This window comes from Sus scrofa, chromosome 10 (genome assembly GCF_054392235.1).
Source record: "Sus scrofa isolate SSC_HxYL_T2T_F1_AM1 chromosome 10, Sscrofa_HxYL_maternal_Yorkshire_Landrace_v2.0, whole genome shotgun sequence".
Taxonomy (NCBI): domain Eukaryota; kingdom Metazoa; phylum Chordata; class Mammalia; order Artiodactyla; family Suidae; genus Sus; species Sus scrofa.
In genome coordinates, this window is record NC_139392.1 from 53952911 (window position 1) to 53969784 (window position 16874).

The window sequence follows — 16874 nt, forward strand, 5'->3', positions numbered from 1 at the left end:
TCCAGACTGTGGAGAAGGTTTTAAGCAAAGGAACAAATGACTGATAAGGCAACAGTATGCTTCCTTTCTTCTAGGATGAGAAAACGATTTTAATGTTACTGAAATCTGGATGTGTTGTTGCACCTGATTTAAGAGAGTATTTTTTTTTCTGAGCATGTGCAGGAGATTGATGGTGTGTCTTCAGAGAAGTTGGTATCACCTTACGTCATGGAACACAGTTCTCCACTGTTCATGTTCTCATGGGTGGAGCTTCCACTAGAATAACAGCTGGAGCCTCTCTTTCGGTCCCTTACTAACTCCTTTGGAGGAGCTATTCTTCTCTTTATTAAGTTTTTGAGGGTTAAACACCCATGGAGTGGGCTTGACATTGTCCAATTTGGCCAGTGAGTGGATAAGATGTCAAATTCATGGTAGAAATATTAGCATGCCTATATTGGCCAGCAGACCTTACATGGTATTTTTCAAAGTGCTTTGCCAGTAAAAATCAGTCAGTAATGGGTTAGCTTTTGACTCTGGATTTCTGACTCTCAACTAATTCTGAACTCAGGGTGGTTAGAGGGGTCATTATTTCTTACCCCCTGAAACTCTACCAATTCAGATCCAAAGAAGTAGATCATAGAACTTCTCTGATGAAAAGCAAAATTTTCAACCTAAGAGAAAATATGATATGATATCAAGTGTGGAAGTTGTCAGAGGAGATACTTGAAGGAGAAGTAGAGAAGGGCATGCTGCTGGAACCCATCGCAGAGGCAGCCACTCTCTCAAAATTGCTTATAAGCTTGGTCCTGTTTCTGGAGTCAGAATGGCCCACTCTTGAGCTCCCTTTCTCTATGGCTAACCAAGAATCTGAAGGCACGCTCCTCTTTGAAGAGACAATGAAACCCCATGATGTTGGAAACCATCTGGGGATGCGTGTAGCCTCTGCTGGGCTTGAAGGAAAACCACAGCTTTAAACAGAATTGCTGCTGGGAACCCTGGCCAGCAAGAAGAAGGGAGAAAAGTCCCAATAATCTTGATAAAAGCCTGGCATGGATCTGACCTGACATGCTGCCCTGCTCCCACCTCCCTCATACTTCCACTTTCCCATAACTGCCTCCTTCTCTGCAACCTGCTGTCTCCCCATGGCAGCTCCATGAGGAACTTCATCTGGACTGGACAACACAATGACAGCTGGCACAGGTGAGGGGAGGTGGAGAGAGAAGAAGAGGAAAGAAGGTGTGGGTGAGGGGCGAAAGCTTTTGAATAGCCTAGGTTTATTTTCTGTTTGTTTTTCAATTTTTTTAAATAATTTTTTAATTCAAAGAATTTGTATTATATTTATAGTGGTACAACCACCATCACAACCTAATTATACAACATGTCCACCCCAAACCCCCACCTTCTCTGGTAACTATAAGTTTTTCAAAGTCTTAAGTCTGTTTCCATTCTGCAAATAAGTTCATTTGTATCCTTTTTTTGAGATCCCACATATAAGGGATAGCATATGATGTTTGTCTCTCACAAAGTCTAACTTCACTTAGCATGATAATTTCTAGGTCCATCCATGTTGCTGCAAATGGGCATTATTTCATTCCTTTTTATGGCTGAATAGTATCCCACTGTATATATGTACCACATCTTCTTTATCCACTCCTCTGTTGAATAGCCTAGGCTTAAAAGAGAAATTTCAAATAACAGGATACTCTTGATCAAAGAGCTGTGGTCTGGTAATTCTTTCTCTGAAACATTATGGAGTGTTTACCATGGGCCCCTGAACTTTCCTTTTAAAAACTTCAGGGTTCAGTAAATAAACAGCAAGAAAGAGATTTTGGGTCAAAATGGAAGATTAAACACCTATCTGATAAGAAGTTAATATCCAAAATATTTAAGGAACTCTTTCAATTCAATGACAAGAAAATATACAATCCTATTTTAAAAGTGGGTAAAGGACCTCAATTGCTTTCTCTCAAAAGCCAGTTAAAGGACAGCAAAAGGATTTTTTTTAAGGCATAACCAAAAAGAACAAGGAGAATAAAATAGGAGACAATTACTTCAAAATATTGGAAGCTAGAATGCAGATGGAGGAGTGGCAAAGACACAGCAGCCCTGAATCCTAAGTTAGCAGTGGGAAAGACAAGACCCATCTCATTTCATCCCCCAGATATCCCAAAAGGCCTGGAGTAGAAGTACTAAACTTAAGCAGGACTGGCTGAATGACTAAGAAGGGTTCAGATCCCTGGATGGCCTTCCCTCCTCCCCATACCTGAGCCATATGGCCGTCGCTTCCCTCCTGCACCCTGCCTCCCCACCACACACAGGCAAATAGCTAGAGGCTTATTTTCTAGAGAATAAAAGATAGGGCCTCTGTAGGGAGAATGGCATAGTTGAAGGCAAACGAATGGGACTAGATGGATATCAGATACTGAGATCACTAAAATGTCCCTAATGCAAAACTGAAGGACTAAAACAAATAGAAACAAGCATCTTGGAGGACAGGGACCATTCAAAGAGAAGAAAATTTAAAAAACACCAAATAGGTATATACTATTTGTAGGGTTCAGGAGTTCCCATTGTGGCTCAGCGAGTTAAGAACCTGAGTAGTATCTCTGAGGATGCAGGTTCGATCCCTGGTCTCTCTCAGTGGGTTAAGGATCTGGCATTGCCATGAGCTATGGTGTCGGTCACAGAAGCAGCTCGGATCTCACGTTGCTGTAGCTGTGGTGTAGGCTGGCAGCTGCAGCTCCACTCCAACCCCTAGCCTGGGAACTTCTCTATGCTGCAGGTGTGACCCTAAAAAGACATGACAAAAAAAAAAAAAAAAAGAGTTCAGAGAATTTATTCCAGTGCTGAAACAAGAACAGTGTAAGATTAAAAAGGAGAACCCCAAAATAAGGAGAATTAAAAATATGATAGATGGAAAGAGAAACTCAATAAAAGGAGTGAGGCAGAATACAAAGCTGAGGAAATTCTCCTCATAATGAAAAAAAAAAAGATAAAAAGATGAGGAAAAAATAGAAGAAACCCCAATATCCAAATAATAGAAGCCCCCAAAAACAACAGGAAAGGGAAGGTAGAAAATCAAAATCGTCAAAGAATTTGAGAAAACTTCCTCAAGTGTAAGGAACCATGAGTTTCCAGATTGAAAGGGCACACAACACCCAGGACACAGGATAAAAATCACCCCACATCATGATACATCAGTATGAAATTTAGAACCCTGAGGATAAAGACAAGATCCTACAAGCTTCTAAAAAGATTGAGAAAACAAAAATCACATACAATAAGGACAATTTCAGACATGCAAAGTTTAAAAAAAAAATTCACCTCCCACACATCTATTCTATGAAAGCTACTAGAGTGTGTAAAGTATGCTTTAAAAGGAGGTAGCAAACCAAGTAAGAGAGGGACAGATGATCCAATGCAAGAGAGACACAAAGGGAACCTGCAGAATGATGAAGGGTAAACCCAGGAGCCAGATGTGCCTGCAACAGAGAGGGTAGCCCTTGCCGTGCAGGGCAGATTATAGGGTCCCAAGAGAGACTGCTTCAGGAAGAAGAAATTAAGATAAAACTTGATGTATCTGAGCATCTGGAAAAATTTGAACAGCTTTCAAAGAGTCTGGGGCTGATAAATACATAGAAAACCTAGCTAATGCGAAGAACAAACAAACAATATAGCTACTATTAACTCCATGAAAAACTAACACGTTGTACAGAAATAATCATGTAATGGAAGTTTCACTAACATAGATATAATAATATAAATGACAAATATTGATCTGATCAAAGTTATGACATTAATTATATTGGGAAGATGAGGTTTAGGGAAGGGAGCATATGTGTGGGGAGTGGGAGGGGAAGAGAGCTAAAGCCTTATCTGTCATAGCGGGAAGACCAACTCTGAGCAATCAAGCATCTTACAGAATAACATGAACGTAGACAGCAAATAATCAGATAGAAGAGATGCAAGTGCTTACTTCTGAAGTAGAAGAAATATGGTGGAGAACTGAGGACAGCTCTTTTGGGGAGAGAATGTAATAAACCCAATTGAACTATGTGACTTTATTTATTTTTTTATTTTTTTGGCTGTGCCTGTGGCATGTGCAAGTTTCTGGGCCAGGGACTGAACTTGTGCAGTGATGATGTCAGATCCTTACCCCACTGCACCATGGGAGAACTCCTATATGACTTTTTAAACGTGTACATTTTTAATATAAAAAGCTAAGAAATAAAATTAATCAGTCAACCAAAAGGAAATCTTGACAGGAAAAAAACAACATTTTTGGTTCTGAGATACCATTAAAATGATAAAATATGGAGTTCCCGTCATGGCGCAGTGGTTAACGAATCCGACTAGGAACCATGAGGTTGGGTGTTCGATCCCTGGCCTCGCTCAGCGGGTTAAGGATCCGGCGTTGCTGTGAGCTGTGGTGTAGGTTGCAGATGCGGCTCGGATCCCACGTTGCTGTGGCTCTGGTGTAGGCTGGTGGCTACAGTTCTGATTCGACCCCTAGCCTGGGAACCTCCATATGCCACAGGAGCGGCCCAAAGAAATAGCAAAAAGACAAAAAAAAAAAAAAAAAAAGATAAAATATAACTCAGAAGGAAGAAGCAATTTAGAAATAAGGCATAGGCACTACACTATTAAGAAATCCTTTAAGAAGTAAACACTGGTAATGGTTTTTTTGATATGACACCCAAATCAAAAATAAACAGGTGGGACTACATCAAGCTAAAAAGCTTTTCCACAGCAAAAGAAACCATCAACAAAATTAAAAAGCAATCTAATGGGTGAGAGAAAATATTTGCAAACCACTTATCTGATGAGGTGCTAATATCTAAAATATACAAGGAACCCACACAACTCAATAGCAAGGAAACATATAATCCTTTTTAAAAAATGGGTAAAGGACCTAAACAGACATTTTTCCAAAGATGATATTCAAAAGGTCACCAAGTACATGAAAAGGTGTTCAGCATCACTAATCATCAGGGAAATGCAAATCAAAACACCTCACCTATCAGAATGACTATTATCAAAAAGGCAAGAACTAAGTACTGGCGAGTATGTGGAAAAAAGGGAAAAATCTTATGCACTGTTGATGGGAATGTAAATTGGCAACTATGGAAAACACTATGGAGGTTCCCCCAATTTTTTTTTAATAGAACTACATATGATCCAGCAACGCCACACCTTAAGACACACCTTAAGACACACCTGAAGAAAATGAAGTCACCATCTCGCACCCCATGTTCATTGCAGAATTACTCATAATAGTGAAGACATGGGAAAAAAAACATAAGCCCCCAATGACAGATGAATGGATAGAGAAAATGTGATACACACACACACACACACACACACACACACACACACACACACACACACACACAGGAATATTATTCAGTCATAAAAAAGAAAGTAATCTTGCCATTTGTAACAATACGGATGTACCTTTATTTATTTATTTATTTATTTATTTATTTATTTATTATTATTTTTTATGGTGCCCCCTGCAGCGCATGGAAGTTCCCAGGCCAGGGACTGAATCTGAGCTGCAGCACATGGAAGTTCCCAGGCCAGGTACTGAATCTGAGCTGCAGCTGTGATTGCCTGAGCTACTGCAGTGGGATTCTTAATCCACTGCACCACAGCGGGAACTCCAACATGGATGTACCCGATGGCATTATGCTATGTGAAATAAGTCAGACAGAGAAAGGCAAATAGTGTATGATTTCACCTGAGTGTGGAATTAAAAGAAAAAAACAAAACACAGAAATAAGAGTGTAGATTTATGCCTGTCAGGGGTGGTGGGTAGAGGGCAGTTGCGGGGATGGTGAAGGGGTTCAGAGGGTACAAACCCAGTGGTGTTGGTGGTAGAGTGGTGAGCACAGCTGCCTTCTAAAGGGTACAGTTATAAGATGAATAAGTTCTGAGGATGTAATTAGAGTTAACTGTATTGTACATTTGAAAGGTGATAAGACAGTACATCTTAAAAGTCTTCGCCACAAAAAAAAAAAAAAGTAACTCTATGCATTGATGGATGTGTTAACTAACCTTATGGAGGTCAGCATGTCACAATATATACATATACCAAATCATCACATTGAACACCTTAAAATTCCGTAATGTTATACATAATGTTACAAGATACAATGTCAATTATATTTCAGTAGCGCTTGGGTTGGTGGGGGTGGAGAGAATGAAGCACTAGGCTTTCTCTCTATGTTCCTCGTTGAACTTTTGAACTGAATTTTTTGCTGTCCCTCTGGTTCTTGTACCATCCATCTAGCACATGGACAGGATGAGACTTGTGGAAGCAGTAAGAATTGAAACTGCTCTCAAGAGAAAACAGTGCTAATGGAATAGGCATATGTCAGATGCCTACACGAGGTCATGAAGAATCCACAGAGTACCCAGTCATGCCCCCAGTACCTTTATCAGGATGTCTGTACCCCAGTACCTGTATCAGGACATTCGGAGGACACTGGAAGCCACAAGAGGATGTGGTTGGGGACTGGAATGAGATTAGCAACTAATCCCATTCCCCAAAACCCCAAACTAGAATCCTTAAAATGACCTAGGGCTTGGGAGTGAGTTAGCAAAAGTGATAACAGAATCTGAGTGAAGTCTAGCAAAAGTATTTTAGAACTGTCATGCTCCCTCTGCAGTCTTCTAGGGAAGTTAAATAATAGAAAGAAAAGGATTTGGGGTGGAAATGAGTTGAAAATATCCCCCAAACCCATATTTAAATGTGCAAGATGATTTTTCCCCTAGACACCCTCAAGACTTTTTATTTTTTGAGTCCTCTACTTAATAGAGCTCATTTGGAAGAAACTGTTTCAAACTTCAAGCTTTTCTTTTTTTTTTTTTTTTTTTTTTTTCCTTTTTAGGGCCGTACCTGCAGTTTATGGAAGTTCTCGGGCTAGGGGTTGAATCGGAGCTGCAGCTGCCAGCCTACACCACAGCCACAGCAATGCCACCGGGCAGCCTCTGAGACCTACACTACAGCTCACGGCAAGCTGGATCCTTAACCCACTGAGCAAGGCTGGGGATCTAACCCACGTCCTCATGAATACTAGTCGGGTTCGTTACTGCTGAGGAGCGAATGGGAACTCCATACTTCAAGCTTTTAAAGTAAAAAAAGAAAAAAAAAAAGTTTTCTAGGCTTCCAAGTGAGAGTCAAATGGGGCAGACCACTAGGCTGGATCACATAAGAACTGGCCAGGAACCCGATTCCCAAAGATCCTAGTTGGACTCTTTTCAGAAGCGTCCCAAAGGTGAGCTTCTTGCCTGACATTGGGTAAAACTGGAGCCAGAGCTGTGACAGTGACAGCTTCCAGTGGTCTGGGGGAGGTGTGCACCAGCTTATTACTATGAGAGCATGTCTCGTACCCTCACTTGGTAGAAAAGTCTCTTTGGGGACGTATGTTCATGGATTATTCCACTGAGCTCAATCTTGCATGAAGACTGTCTACTGCCACAGCGAGGTAGCTGCTCAGGGAATACCTGACCTCAACTTCAAACCAGACTGAAAAAAAAAATGCAAATAATAAGGTGAGAAATACTGCCCCAGAAAGCAGAGCATGCATTCCAGGGATGAAGAGAAATAATTTCTGGATTATCCATTGTTCGGATAAGCCTACCTTGCAAGGAGAATTGACGAGGGTTTATGTCTTTGGAGTATGTCCATTCCAGAGTTCCAGCTCTGGAATCTGATTGCTGGGGTTCGATTCTGTGACCCACACTTAACAGTTTGGGCACATTGCTTCATCTCTCCAAGCATCAGTTTCCTCATCGGTAAAAAGGGAAGGACCACAGTCTCCCCCATTGGATTATGTGAGGACTAAGTTAGATAACATATAGAAATAACATATAGAAATCACCATGCATACTAACTGGCACATAGTAAGTGCTGAAGAAATGTTAACTGCTGTCATCTTTACAGCTGCCTCCCCTGGTTGCTTAGGCTGACTTTCTGAAGGCAGAGGCCAAGACTGTCGAAGGTATGGCTGCCACATGTGCACTGAAGCCCGTGGCCTTATGAGGCCACATATGGGGTTTAAGGTTGAATGGCACTAAAACTCTGTGCACAAAGCGATCCATTTAAAGGAGAATGACAGCCCAAAGGGGGCATCCTGTATGACTTCATATAGAAATGGGCCATTTGGAGACTATTTAAATGGTGTTTACTTTAAATGAGCCATCCTCGATAAAACAGACAGTGAATGCCTTCGTTTTCCTTTTTGATTCAATCCACTTGCCCCTAGACTCCCTCACTACACCAGCTGCAAAACAAAGAGAACAAGCTGTACTTGAATTAACCCAAGAGTTTTTCCTCTGCAGAGGCCAGAAGCCCATCACACCACTGGATGATTTCACGGCCAGGCCGGGATTCATTAGCAGCACACACAGGGAGGGGGGTGGGAGGAAGGGGCCCAGAGGAAGTGGCGCTCCCTAACTGTGCAGGCTTGAGCAGCCACCCAGCTCGCCTCCCTCCTGGGCCTCCTCAAAAGGTTCTCAAAAGCCTCTCCACCACCTTCTCAAACTGGAAATTATTTAGGGGAGAAAATTCTTTGACTTCAATTGTTTCACTAATAAGATAGATGCATCAGATGTTGGTCTTGTCATTGTGCTAGCAGCTGCTACAAAATCCAAATAGACATTTTCATCTCCCAAACAGGACTGAAATTTTCCTTAAAGATGATTGTGTTTTTTGTAGGTATGATAAGGATTTGAAATGGGTAATTTTTCAAATTAGAAGTTTTGAAAATACTTATAATGAGAGAGTGTTAAAACAATTACCTTAATTCTTCATATACTATTCTAAAAAATTGTCCTATGAATGGTGTTGAAGATTCTCTTTTAAGGTAGGAAAAGTGGAAAGGAAAAAAGGAAGAATGTGATGGAGTATTTGTTCATGGGAGGAGAGAGACCTTTTTATTCTAAACCTGTGAAAAACTTGGCTAGTTATTTGTTTAGAAAATCATTTTTACAAAAAGAAAAAAAATAAGTGCAAAAAATCAAGATGCTGTAGTTCTTTCTACCTATCAATCATGCCTACTACTAGTAAGTTCAATATAAAACTTATGGAATATCATTGTCCTATTCTTAGAGGAGTCGGATAAACTCACTCCAAACACACCAAAGGCACAGCCATACCATTACAAACACCCTGCTTCCACAGGGGCAAAAGCAGATTTATCTTTGCCGAGTTAAGCATCTTCCGGAATTTCTCATTTTTAAAGGGTTAGAGTTTCACTGAAAATTAAAGCAGGCATTTAAATTCTTCTTTCAAAAGCATCCACTTCATCTTTTAAACTTTTCTACTGTAGCTTAGACAAACAAGATGCAGCTTTTGGAAACATCAAATTGATACATGCTTTCATTTATGTATCATATTTCTTCACTCAGTTCTTCTGAGGCACCTGCTTCTTTCCTACCTCAAGCTTTTTTCTTTCTCTAGTAGCTATTCTTTTTTTTTTTTTTTTTGTCTTTTGCCTTTTTCAGGGCCACACCCATGGCAATATGGAGGTTTCCAGGCTAGGGGTCCAATCGGAACTATAGCTGCCGGCCTATGCCAGAGCCACAGCAATGCCAGATCTGAGCCGTGTCTGCAACCTACACCACAGCTCATGGCAACACTGGATCCTTAACCCACTGAGCAAGGCCAGGGATCAAACCTACAACCCCATGGTTCCTAGTTGGATTCGTTTCTACTGTGCCACGATGGGAACTCCTCTAGTAGCTATTCTTAATTTCAGAACTTCCTGCCCAAACTATGTCAAGCTATTTCATTATTTTGGAACACCTCTGTATTACAAATTTTAAATGCTTGATGATATGTATAGGAACATGCATATATATGAATATGAATTTATAAGTGTATATACTATATATTTAATGTAATAAATATAATAGATATATAATTAGAAATATAATAGATATGTAACAATAATAAATATAATAGATACATAACAATAATAAATACAGTAGACATATACAACATAGGTGAAGCTCCCAGTTTTGTTGCTCTTCCTCTCTTGGCTTCTTTCTCTAGTGTTTGGGTCTCTCTGCAAACCCCGACTTTTTTTCCTCTCACTACGTTTTAGATGCTGAATCTACGTGTTCTGGTTTTATGAGCTAGTGCCACCCTCCAGAATATTCATGGTGTGACTGTCTTTCCTTAGCTCTTTTCCGCTGTTGCTCAAGGGCGGGAACTGGCATCAGAACAAAGGAGACAGTAAGACGCCCTGGGCTGGTATGCACCAGCACTGCCTGACCAGGGCCATGTGCCAGATCATGCCATGGCTTCTCAGGCTCTGATGCCACTGGGCAAGGCTTCAGGTTTCCTTCCCGGTAACATGGAACCGCCTACAGCACGGACCCGAGAGAATGACCTTCAAGATCACACTAGTGAACCAGGTAGAAGAGCGCCACCTACTGAACCCAGAACACAAGCACCTCCACAGGTTTTGAGGTTTTTGTCCCTGGTGGCTAATACATAAAGGAATACCTTTCACCAGATTGGCTACCCCAAGTCTCACCTGCATTCTGACCGCAATTAAATCCTAGGATAAACTAGTTCTCCTTAAACTTAAATACGAAATGGATCGGCACACTGGACAACAAATCATTCTGTGCCAGACGGTCATAAGCATGCTTTAGGACTTCACTTCCTTGAGAAAAATCATGAATGTCAAGCTTAAGACAAAAAACCCATAGCAACAAGAATTGGTATACACATGCCTGCCGGAATCATCCTAATCCAAAAGAGATCGTGATGACTTCCCCGTATGCCAAATATGGTAAGTGCAACGCTAGAATGACAAGCAAGAACTAGTCAAAAGCAAGTTGCGAACAAAAGAATGAACTGACAAAGATTTAGAAAGTGCAGGGCATTATGTGAGACCTTACGAAGGATGTAGCAGAGCAGAGCACTGTCCTCCATCACCAGGGGTTTTCTAATCTAAAGAGAAAAGATGTACTCACTTCTGTACTCCTACCCCTGGAAACACATGTCTCTGTGTGTGTGTGTGTGTGTGTGTGTGTGTATTAGCCTGGAATAAAGTTTCCTCAGTTGGAGAAATAAGGAGCTCTCCCTACTTTGCATTCTCTCTTTGTGTAAACACTTAATCATGACCAGTCCTACACGTCTTTTAATTTACCAGGTCCTTACACGTCATTCCTGGTTGCTTGCTGTGGGAGCAGGCTAAATAGTACTGCTTATTTGGAGCCATCAAGAGAGAAGAAAAGTTGGCTTTCAGTGGCACACCAGAGGGTCCAGACCCTGAAATCTTGGCTTTTCTCTAGACTTTCCATACAAAATCAAGACAGAATGTCAGGGAGCTGGTCTATTGGACAGGCTGGAGAGCAGCATTTTGCCCAGGATGAAGTAATGTCTACAGTCTCTTACTTTTGCATAGAAAAACAAAATCAGATCCTAAGCGAGGGCACATACAGCTTTTAACACCTTTCATTTGTTCATATGCTTCTTCTCCAACATTTGGAAGGAGCTTAAATTAGCCAGTCTTATTCATTCACTTGAAGCTTCCTAGGAAAAATATAAGCGGAATGTTCTAATTTTCTAGGAATTAGACTCTAAATTAGACCCTGAAAAAATAAAACAAAATTCAACAACAACAAATTACCAAATGGTGGAACAGGAATGTACTACATCGATTTTTTTTTTTTCCTTTTAAAAGATACTGAGTTTGGAGAAAAGGCATAAACTCTAATCAGAAGCAAAACTAAAGGAAAGACCCTGAAATCACTTTTGTTACTATCAGTGGTGATCTTAAATGCTTCTTCCATGAATATATTACTTCTGTCTGATTACAGAGAACACATTCATTCAACAAGTAAGTACTGAACACCTATTCTATACGAAACACTGTACTGGGCATTGGGTCTCTGGGCGTAATAGTTTAGCTATATTTTGGCAGGGAATACAGGCCGACAACAAGAGTCAGTCTAACATTTCTGTCTGCCCAAATGCCATGATGGTGAGGAAGTTCAATAATAAAGGATAAAGGAGCCAAATAAGTCAATCTAAATCTTTTTTTTTTTTTTTTTTTTTTTTTTTTTTTGCATTTTAGGGGCGTCCATGTGGCGTATGGAAGTTCCCAGGCTAGGAGTCGAATTGGAGCTGCGGCTGCCGGCCTACACCATAGCAACATGGGATCCAAGCCACATCTGTGACCTACACCACAGCAACACGGGATCCAAGCCACATCTGTGACCTACACCACAGCTCATGGCAACCCTGGATCCTTAACCTACTCAGCAAGACCAGGGATGGAACCCCCCCCATCCTTATGGTTCCTAGTTGGATTCATTTCTGCTGAGCCACGACGGGAAGTCCGCCCAATCTAAATCTTGACTTAGCCTTGTTGAGAAAAAGGATAGAGGCTTCTCAGCTACTCAGATTTTATGATGGTCATCACACTACAGTCTAAACCATTAGCCTTCGTTTTTAAAAACAGCCAGGAGGAATGATTTCCCTCATGTAGCAAGAACTCAGAGGTCTGTCTTCTGACTTCCATCCCCCGCCCGAGGGTTGCTGTCATTTCTGTCGCTGTTATCTGCCTCATGACATTAGGCTGCTCCCAGGTGCTCTGCTTCTTTCGGGAAATCAGCTGGCGCCTGGCAAATGTACTAATCAGGCTGACGTATCGCTGGGACGGAAACTGTGACTTGTGGGTGGGTTGGGTTTTGCCTCTCATGTTTGCAAGGACAGCTCATGGTTTTAAAGGGCCCTGTGCGTAAGGGAGGGGAGGTCCTAGGAGACCAATCGACCAATCTAGAAAACATGACTCGGAGAGGAAGTAGTAGCAACTTGTATTCACATACCCGTTTTCTCTAAGGAGGGCAAACACATTTGGAGACATTATTCCATCCTCCAAATAGCCATTTTGGGGTCTGGCAAAAAGCACTGTTAGTGCTCTTGCCTGGTGGGCCTCCGATAAGCCCCAGCTGTGGGCTGCAGGAGGAATGCAGTATTAGGCATAAAGTTCTTTCTCCCTGTCTAGCTCAATCCTCCCTCCGTCTGAACTGGTAAAGTCTGCTCTGTGGGATCATATAAGGTGTAAGTTGTATGTAAGCAAATCCTAATTCGCATCTACTTTATTATAACTATACCCTGAATTGGTAATTCTGGAAAAAAAAATCCACAGATATACTCTGGGAAGTATGACTATTTTCCATGAAAATGCTAAAGTCAATTCTTGTTTTAATTTTTGATGATAATCTTCAAGTAGCTAGACAGACAAATATTGAAAGGCTCTGAAGTTCCCGGGCTAGGGGTTGAATCGGAGCCGTACCAGCCAGCCTATGCCACAGCATCGCCAGATCCACGCCTCATCTGCAACCTATACCGCAGCAGCGGCAACACCGGATCTTTAACCCACTTGAGCGGGCCAGGAATCCAACTCACATTCTCGTGGATACTAGTCAGGTTCATTACCACTGAGCCACAAGGGCAACGCCTGGAAGATTTTTTTTCTGTAAAGGGCTAGTGAGTAAGTATTTAGGGCTTTGCAGGCCATACAGTCTTTGTTGCAACTGTTCAACTCTGCCATTACAGCACCAAAGCAGCCATAAACAATGGCCATATTCCAATAAAACTTTATTAACAAAAGCAGGCAGTAGGCCGCATGTGGCCAGCAGGCTGGATTATCCACATATGAATGCTGCCAAACAATCTGAGCGTTCACATCTGCAGCAGTGTATATGATTACACAGGGACATGTAGCACTGCTTTAATTATTGAGAGATAATGAGAAAAGAACATAAGAATGATGATTTTGGTGGATAAAGCCTAAATGGTATCATAGCATGCTGTGTAAGCAAAAGCTTTACAGCATATGGAAGAAAAGTGGTGGGGAATAAGATCATCATGCGGCTCAGGGTAGAACAGGCAGAGCAATTTCCAAAGAACCTTCATGGAGCTGTCAACACCACATTCATATTGTAAGGAGCAATTTCAATTCAGCAAAATAAGTCATATGTAAGCATACATTAAATTGAAGTTGTTCGTTTGAATTTTGTGTATTTAATAGTTTGTTCTGCACTTAATTTATACTTTTATTTTGGTGCTATAGATGTGGGACAGTTGTAAGGATACATTTACAGTTTTTAAAATAGCATTCTAATAAATACAACTTAACCCTGGTGAATCATGAGATTTTTTTTTCCCTCTGAAAAGAAAAATAATGTTCAGGTTTGAGAAACACTGCCAAGCACAAGCTTTGCCATCTGAACTGCAAGGCCAAAGCATGAATGAAAAAGTACATAGGCTTGGTGAGGCCGAGAGTAGGGAGTGCTACGTTGTGTCATGGGAGGTGCAGTTATCATCACAAGTGAAACAGAAATGGAGGCTGGAGGGGTCCAGGTATTAGTTCCTGCTTGAGACTGTAGTGTTTCATTTACTCAATCAATTCAGCATGTCAGGGAATCAAGCAAGGAAGGTAGAAAAAGATTCTGTGTGAGTCCCAAAGAACTTCACTAGACAATTCATAAGACACCAAACCCCAAATAAAAGAGCTTTGTGCACCTCTCACCTGCTGAATAGAGAGGGGATTTCAGGCAGCACACAAATGGGAGGGAAGGGAAATTCACTGGCTTTATCCTGTCTGTTGAAACACACCAGAGAAGAAAGCCGTGAGCATGATGGGGAAAATTACTGCAGAATAAAGGTAAACAAACAAACAAACAAAAACCAAACAAACAAAAAAACCATCGTTCTAAGGACTCAGAGGACGAACAAGCCCCGGAAATGAATTTACTGCAGAAACCAAAACAAGCTTAGAAAACTGCCATTCCCATTATGATACAAGAAGATATAAGTTCTATGAAAAAATGGTAAAAAGCTGTTGAGAGGATAAGCTGAAATTGTGTAACAAAGTGAGATCAAAAGACAACAAAATTACAAAAAATAGGGAAGGCGTGTTACAATAAAAATCTATAATAGAATTACTAAAGAACAAAATGCCTCTATAGAAAATCAGTGGTTAAAAAAAGTGTAAATAAAAAATGAAAAGGCAAGCCATACAATCTGGGACAATGTATTTGTGATACATGTACCTGACCAAAGGCTAGAATCTAGGGTATATAACATATTCTTACAATTTAAGAATAAAACAACCAAAAAACTCATATTAAATAAATGGGAAAATGACATGAAGAGATGCTTTTCAAAGGCAGACTCTCAGCCACTGCTGGTGGACTATAAAATGACTGAATCGCTTTGGAAACAGTTTGCCAGATACAAACTTAAAATACACTTATATGATCCAGCAGTTCTACTCTTAGGTATTCACCTAAGAGAAATTAAAACCTTTGTCTATTTATGAATGTTCATAAAATACTTTTTGTAATGCTCCTGCCTCTGCCCCAAATTCAAGTGTTTACCCACAGGTGAGTGGATAAACAGACTAGTTCACTCATATAATGGATGACTGTTCCTCAACTTTTTTAAAAAGGAGTAACTATTGACACCCATAACTGTATAGATGCATCTCACAACATGCAGAGCAAAAGAAACCAGACACAAAAGAGTATACATGAATGACCCCATTTATAAGAATGTTTAGGAGAGGTAAAACTAACCTATAGCTGTGGAAATCAGATCAGCCACTGACTGGAGCAGGGTTAGGGAGAAATCACTTATGGAAGGAATTTCTAGGGTAATGGAAATGTCTCTTCAGAGGGGCACTGATTAATTACACAGGTGTATGTATTTGTCAAACCTCATTGAACAAGACAAACTCTGCATTTTATTATATGTAAATGATATGTATATTACATATATTATTATGAATACATAAATTATTTTAAAAAAGGTACCCACAACCAGCTTCATTCTAGAAAGTTTTCAATTACATTAATAAATTTATGACCTTCAAATAATTTTTTTAAAATATCAGATTTCTCCTCAGGAGCCCTAAGTTACGATAATGAAAAAGCTTACGGTCATTTAAAAGGGGAAAGAAGTAAGAATTTTATACCTCAGCTGATGCACAGCCGAGTCACAATAAGGCTGGGCATCAGTCTACACTGCAGCACGTGAGTTCTTTGAATCCATATGGTGAGAGGTGACTTCCAGATGCTGTCTCATGCTTAGCCTATACCTCCTATTTCTATTCCTTCATGATCTCCAAAAAGTGTTCTGACCTCACTCCAAAGATGCTGTCCCATTTTGTCCTCCTACTTTCTCTCTGGAACTGGGGACTAATGGCCACAACAAGCTCATTGAAAGTCTTGCGTAAAGCAAACCAGTGCTCATTTTAAGTGATATATCTGAAGGTCTGTTCATAAGTGAATACAACAAAAAGCCCACCTGAATATGGGAGAGCTCAGAAACTACACCACATATCCACTCTTCCAGGAAAAAAAAAAAAATACTGAAGCCATTTCCCAGCTAATTACGACTTGACTCAAACTTAAGAGCTCAAGAGTCTAAATACCTGTTGCAAACATAATTTGAAACTGGATGAAAATGTAAAATAATAATTGTAATTCCTAGAAGATAAGATGTAATACAAATATAATTACTAATGTAATACAAATACATGCATAAATCTAATTTAGGATGAAAGAGACATCACAAATTAAAAAAGACTCAAGAAATGAACTTGGGTAACTAGTTCCTATCTGAAAAGACAAGATGTTTAGTCTTCATTTCACAACCCTGACCAGAATAAATTACAAACAGATTAGTTATATTATGAAAAAATTGAAAATCAAATTAAAACATTGGAGCAACACAGGTGAAAGCAAAGAAAGACTTACAACAAAGAAAGAAAGCAATCTACAGATTCAATGCAATCCCTATCAAATTACCCAGGACATTTTTCACAGAACTAGAACAAACAATCCAAAAATTTATATGGAAC

At 40.3% G+C, this 16874-nt stretch overlaps 1 protein-coding gene across 47 annotated transcripts in view; it reads right to left on the bottom strand.

Annotated features, from left to right (window-relative positions):
* Positions 1–16874, bottom strand: part of AOPEP (aminopeptidase O (putative)) — a 396587-nt gene that overhangs the window by 312550 nt on the left and 67163 nt on the right. For 2 of the 47 annotated variants that reach the window (XM_084979714.1, XM_084979722.1), the window contains one exon: positions 14541–14612. The exons of the other annotated variants lie outside the window; for them this stretch is intronic. In XM_084979714.1, coding sequence (XP_084835840.1) covers positions 14541–14612 — 72 coding nt within the window. The remainder of the gene's footprint in view (positions 1–14540; positions 14613–16874) is intronic. 47 annotated transcript variants of the gene reach the window in all.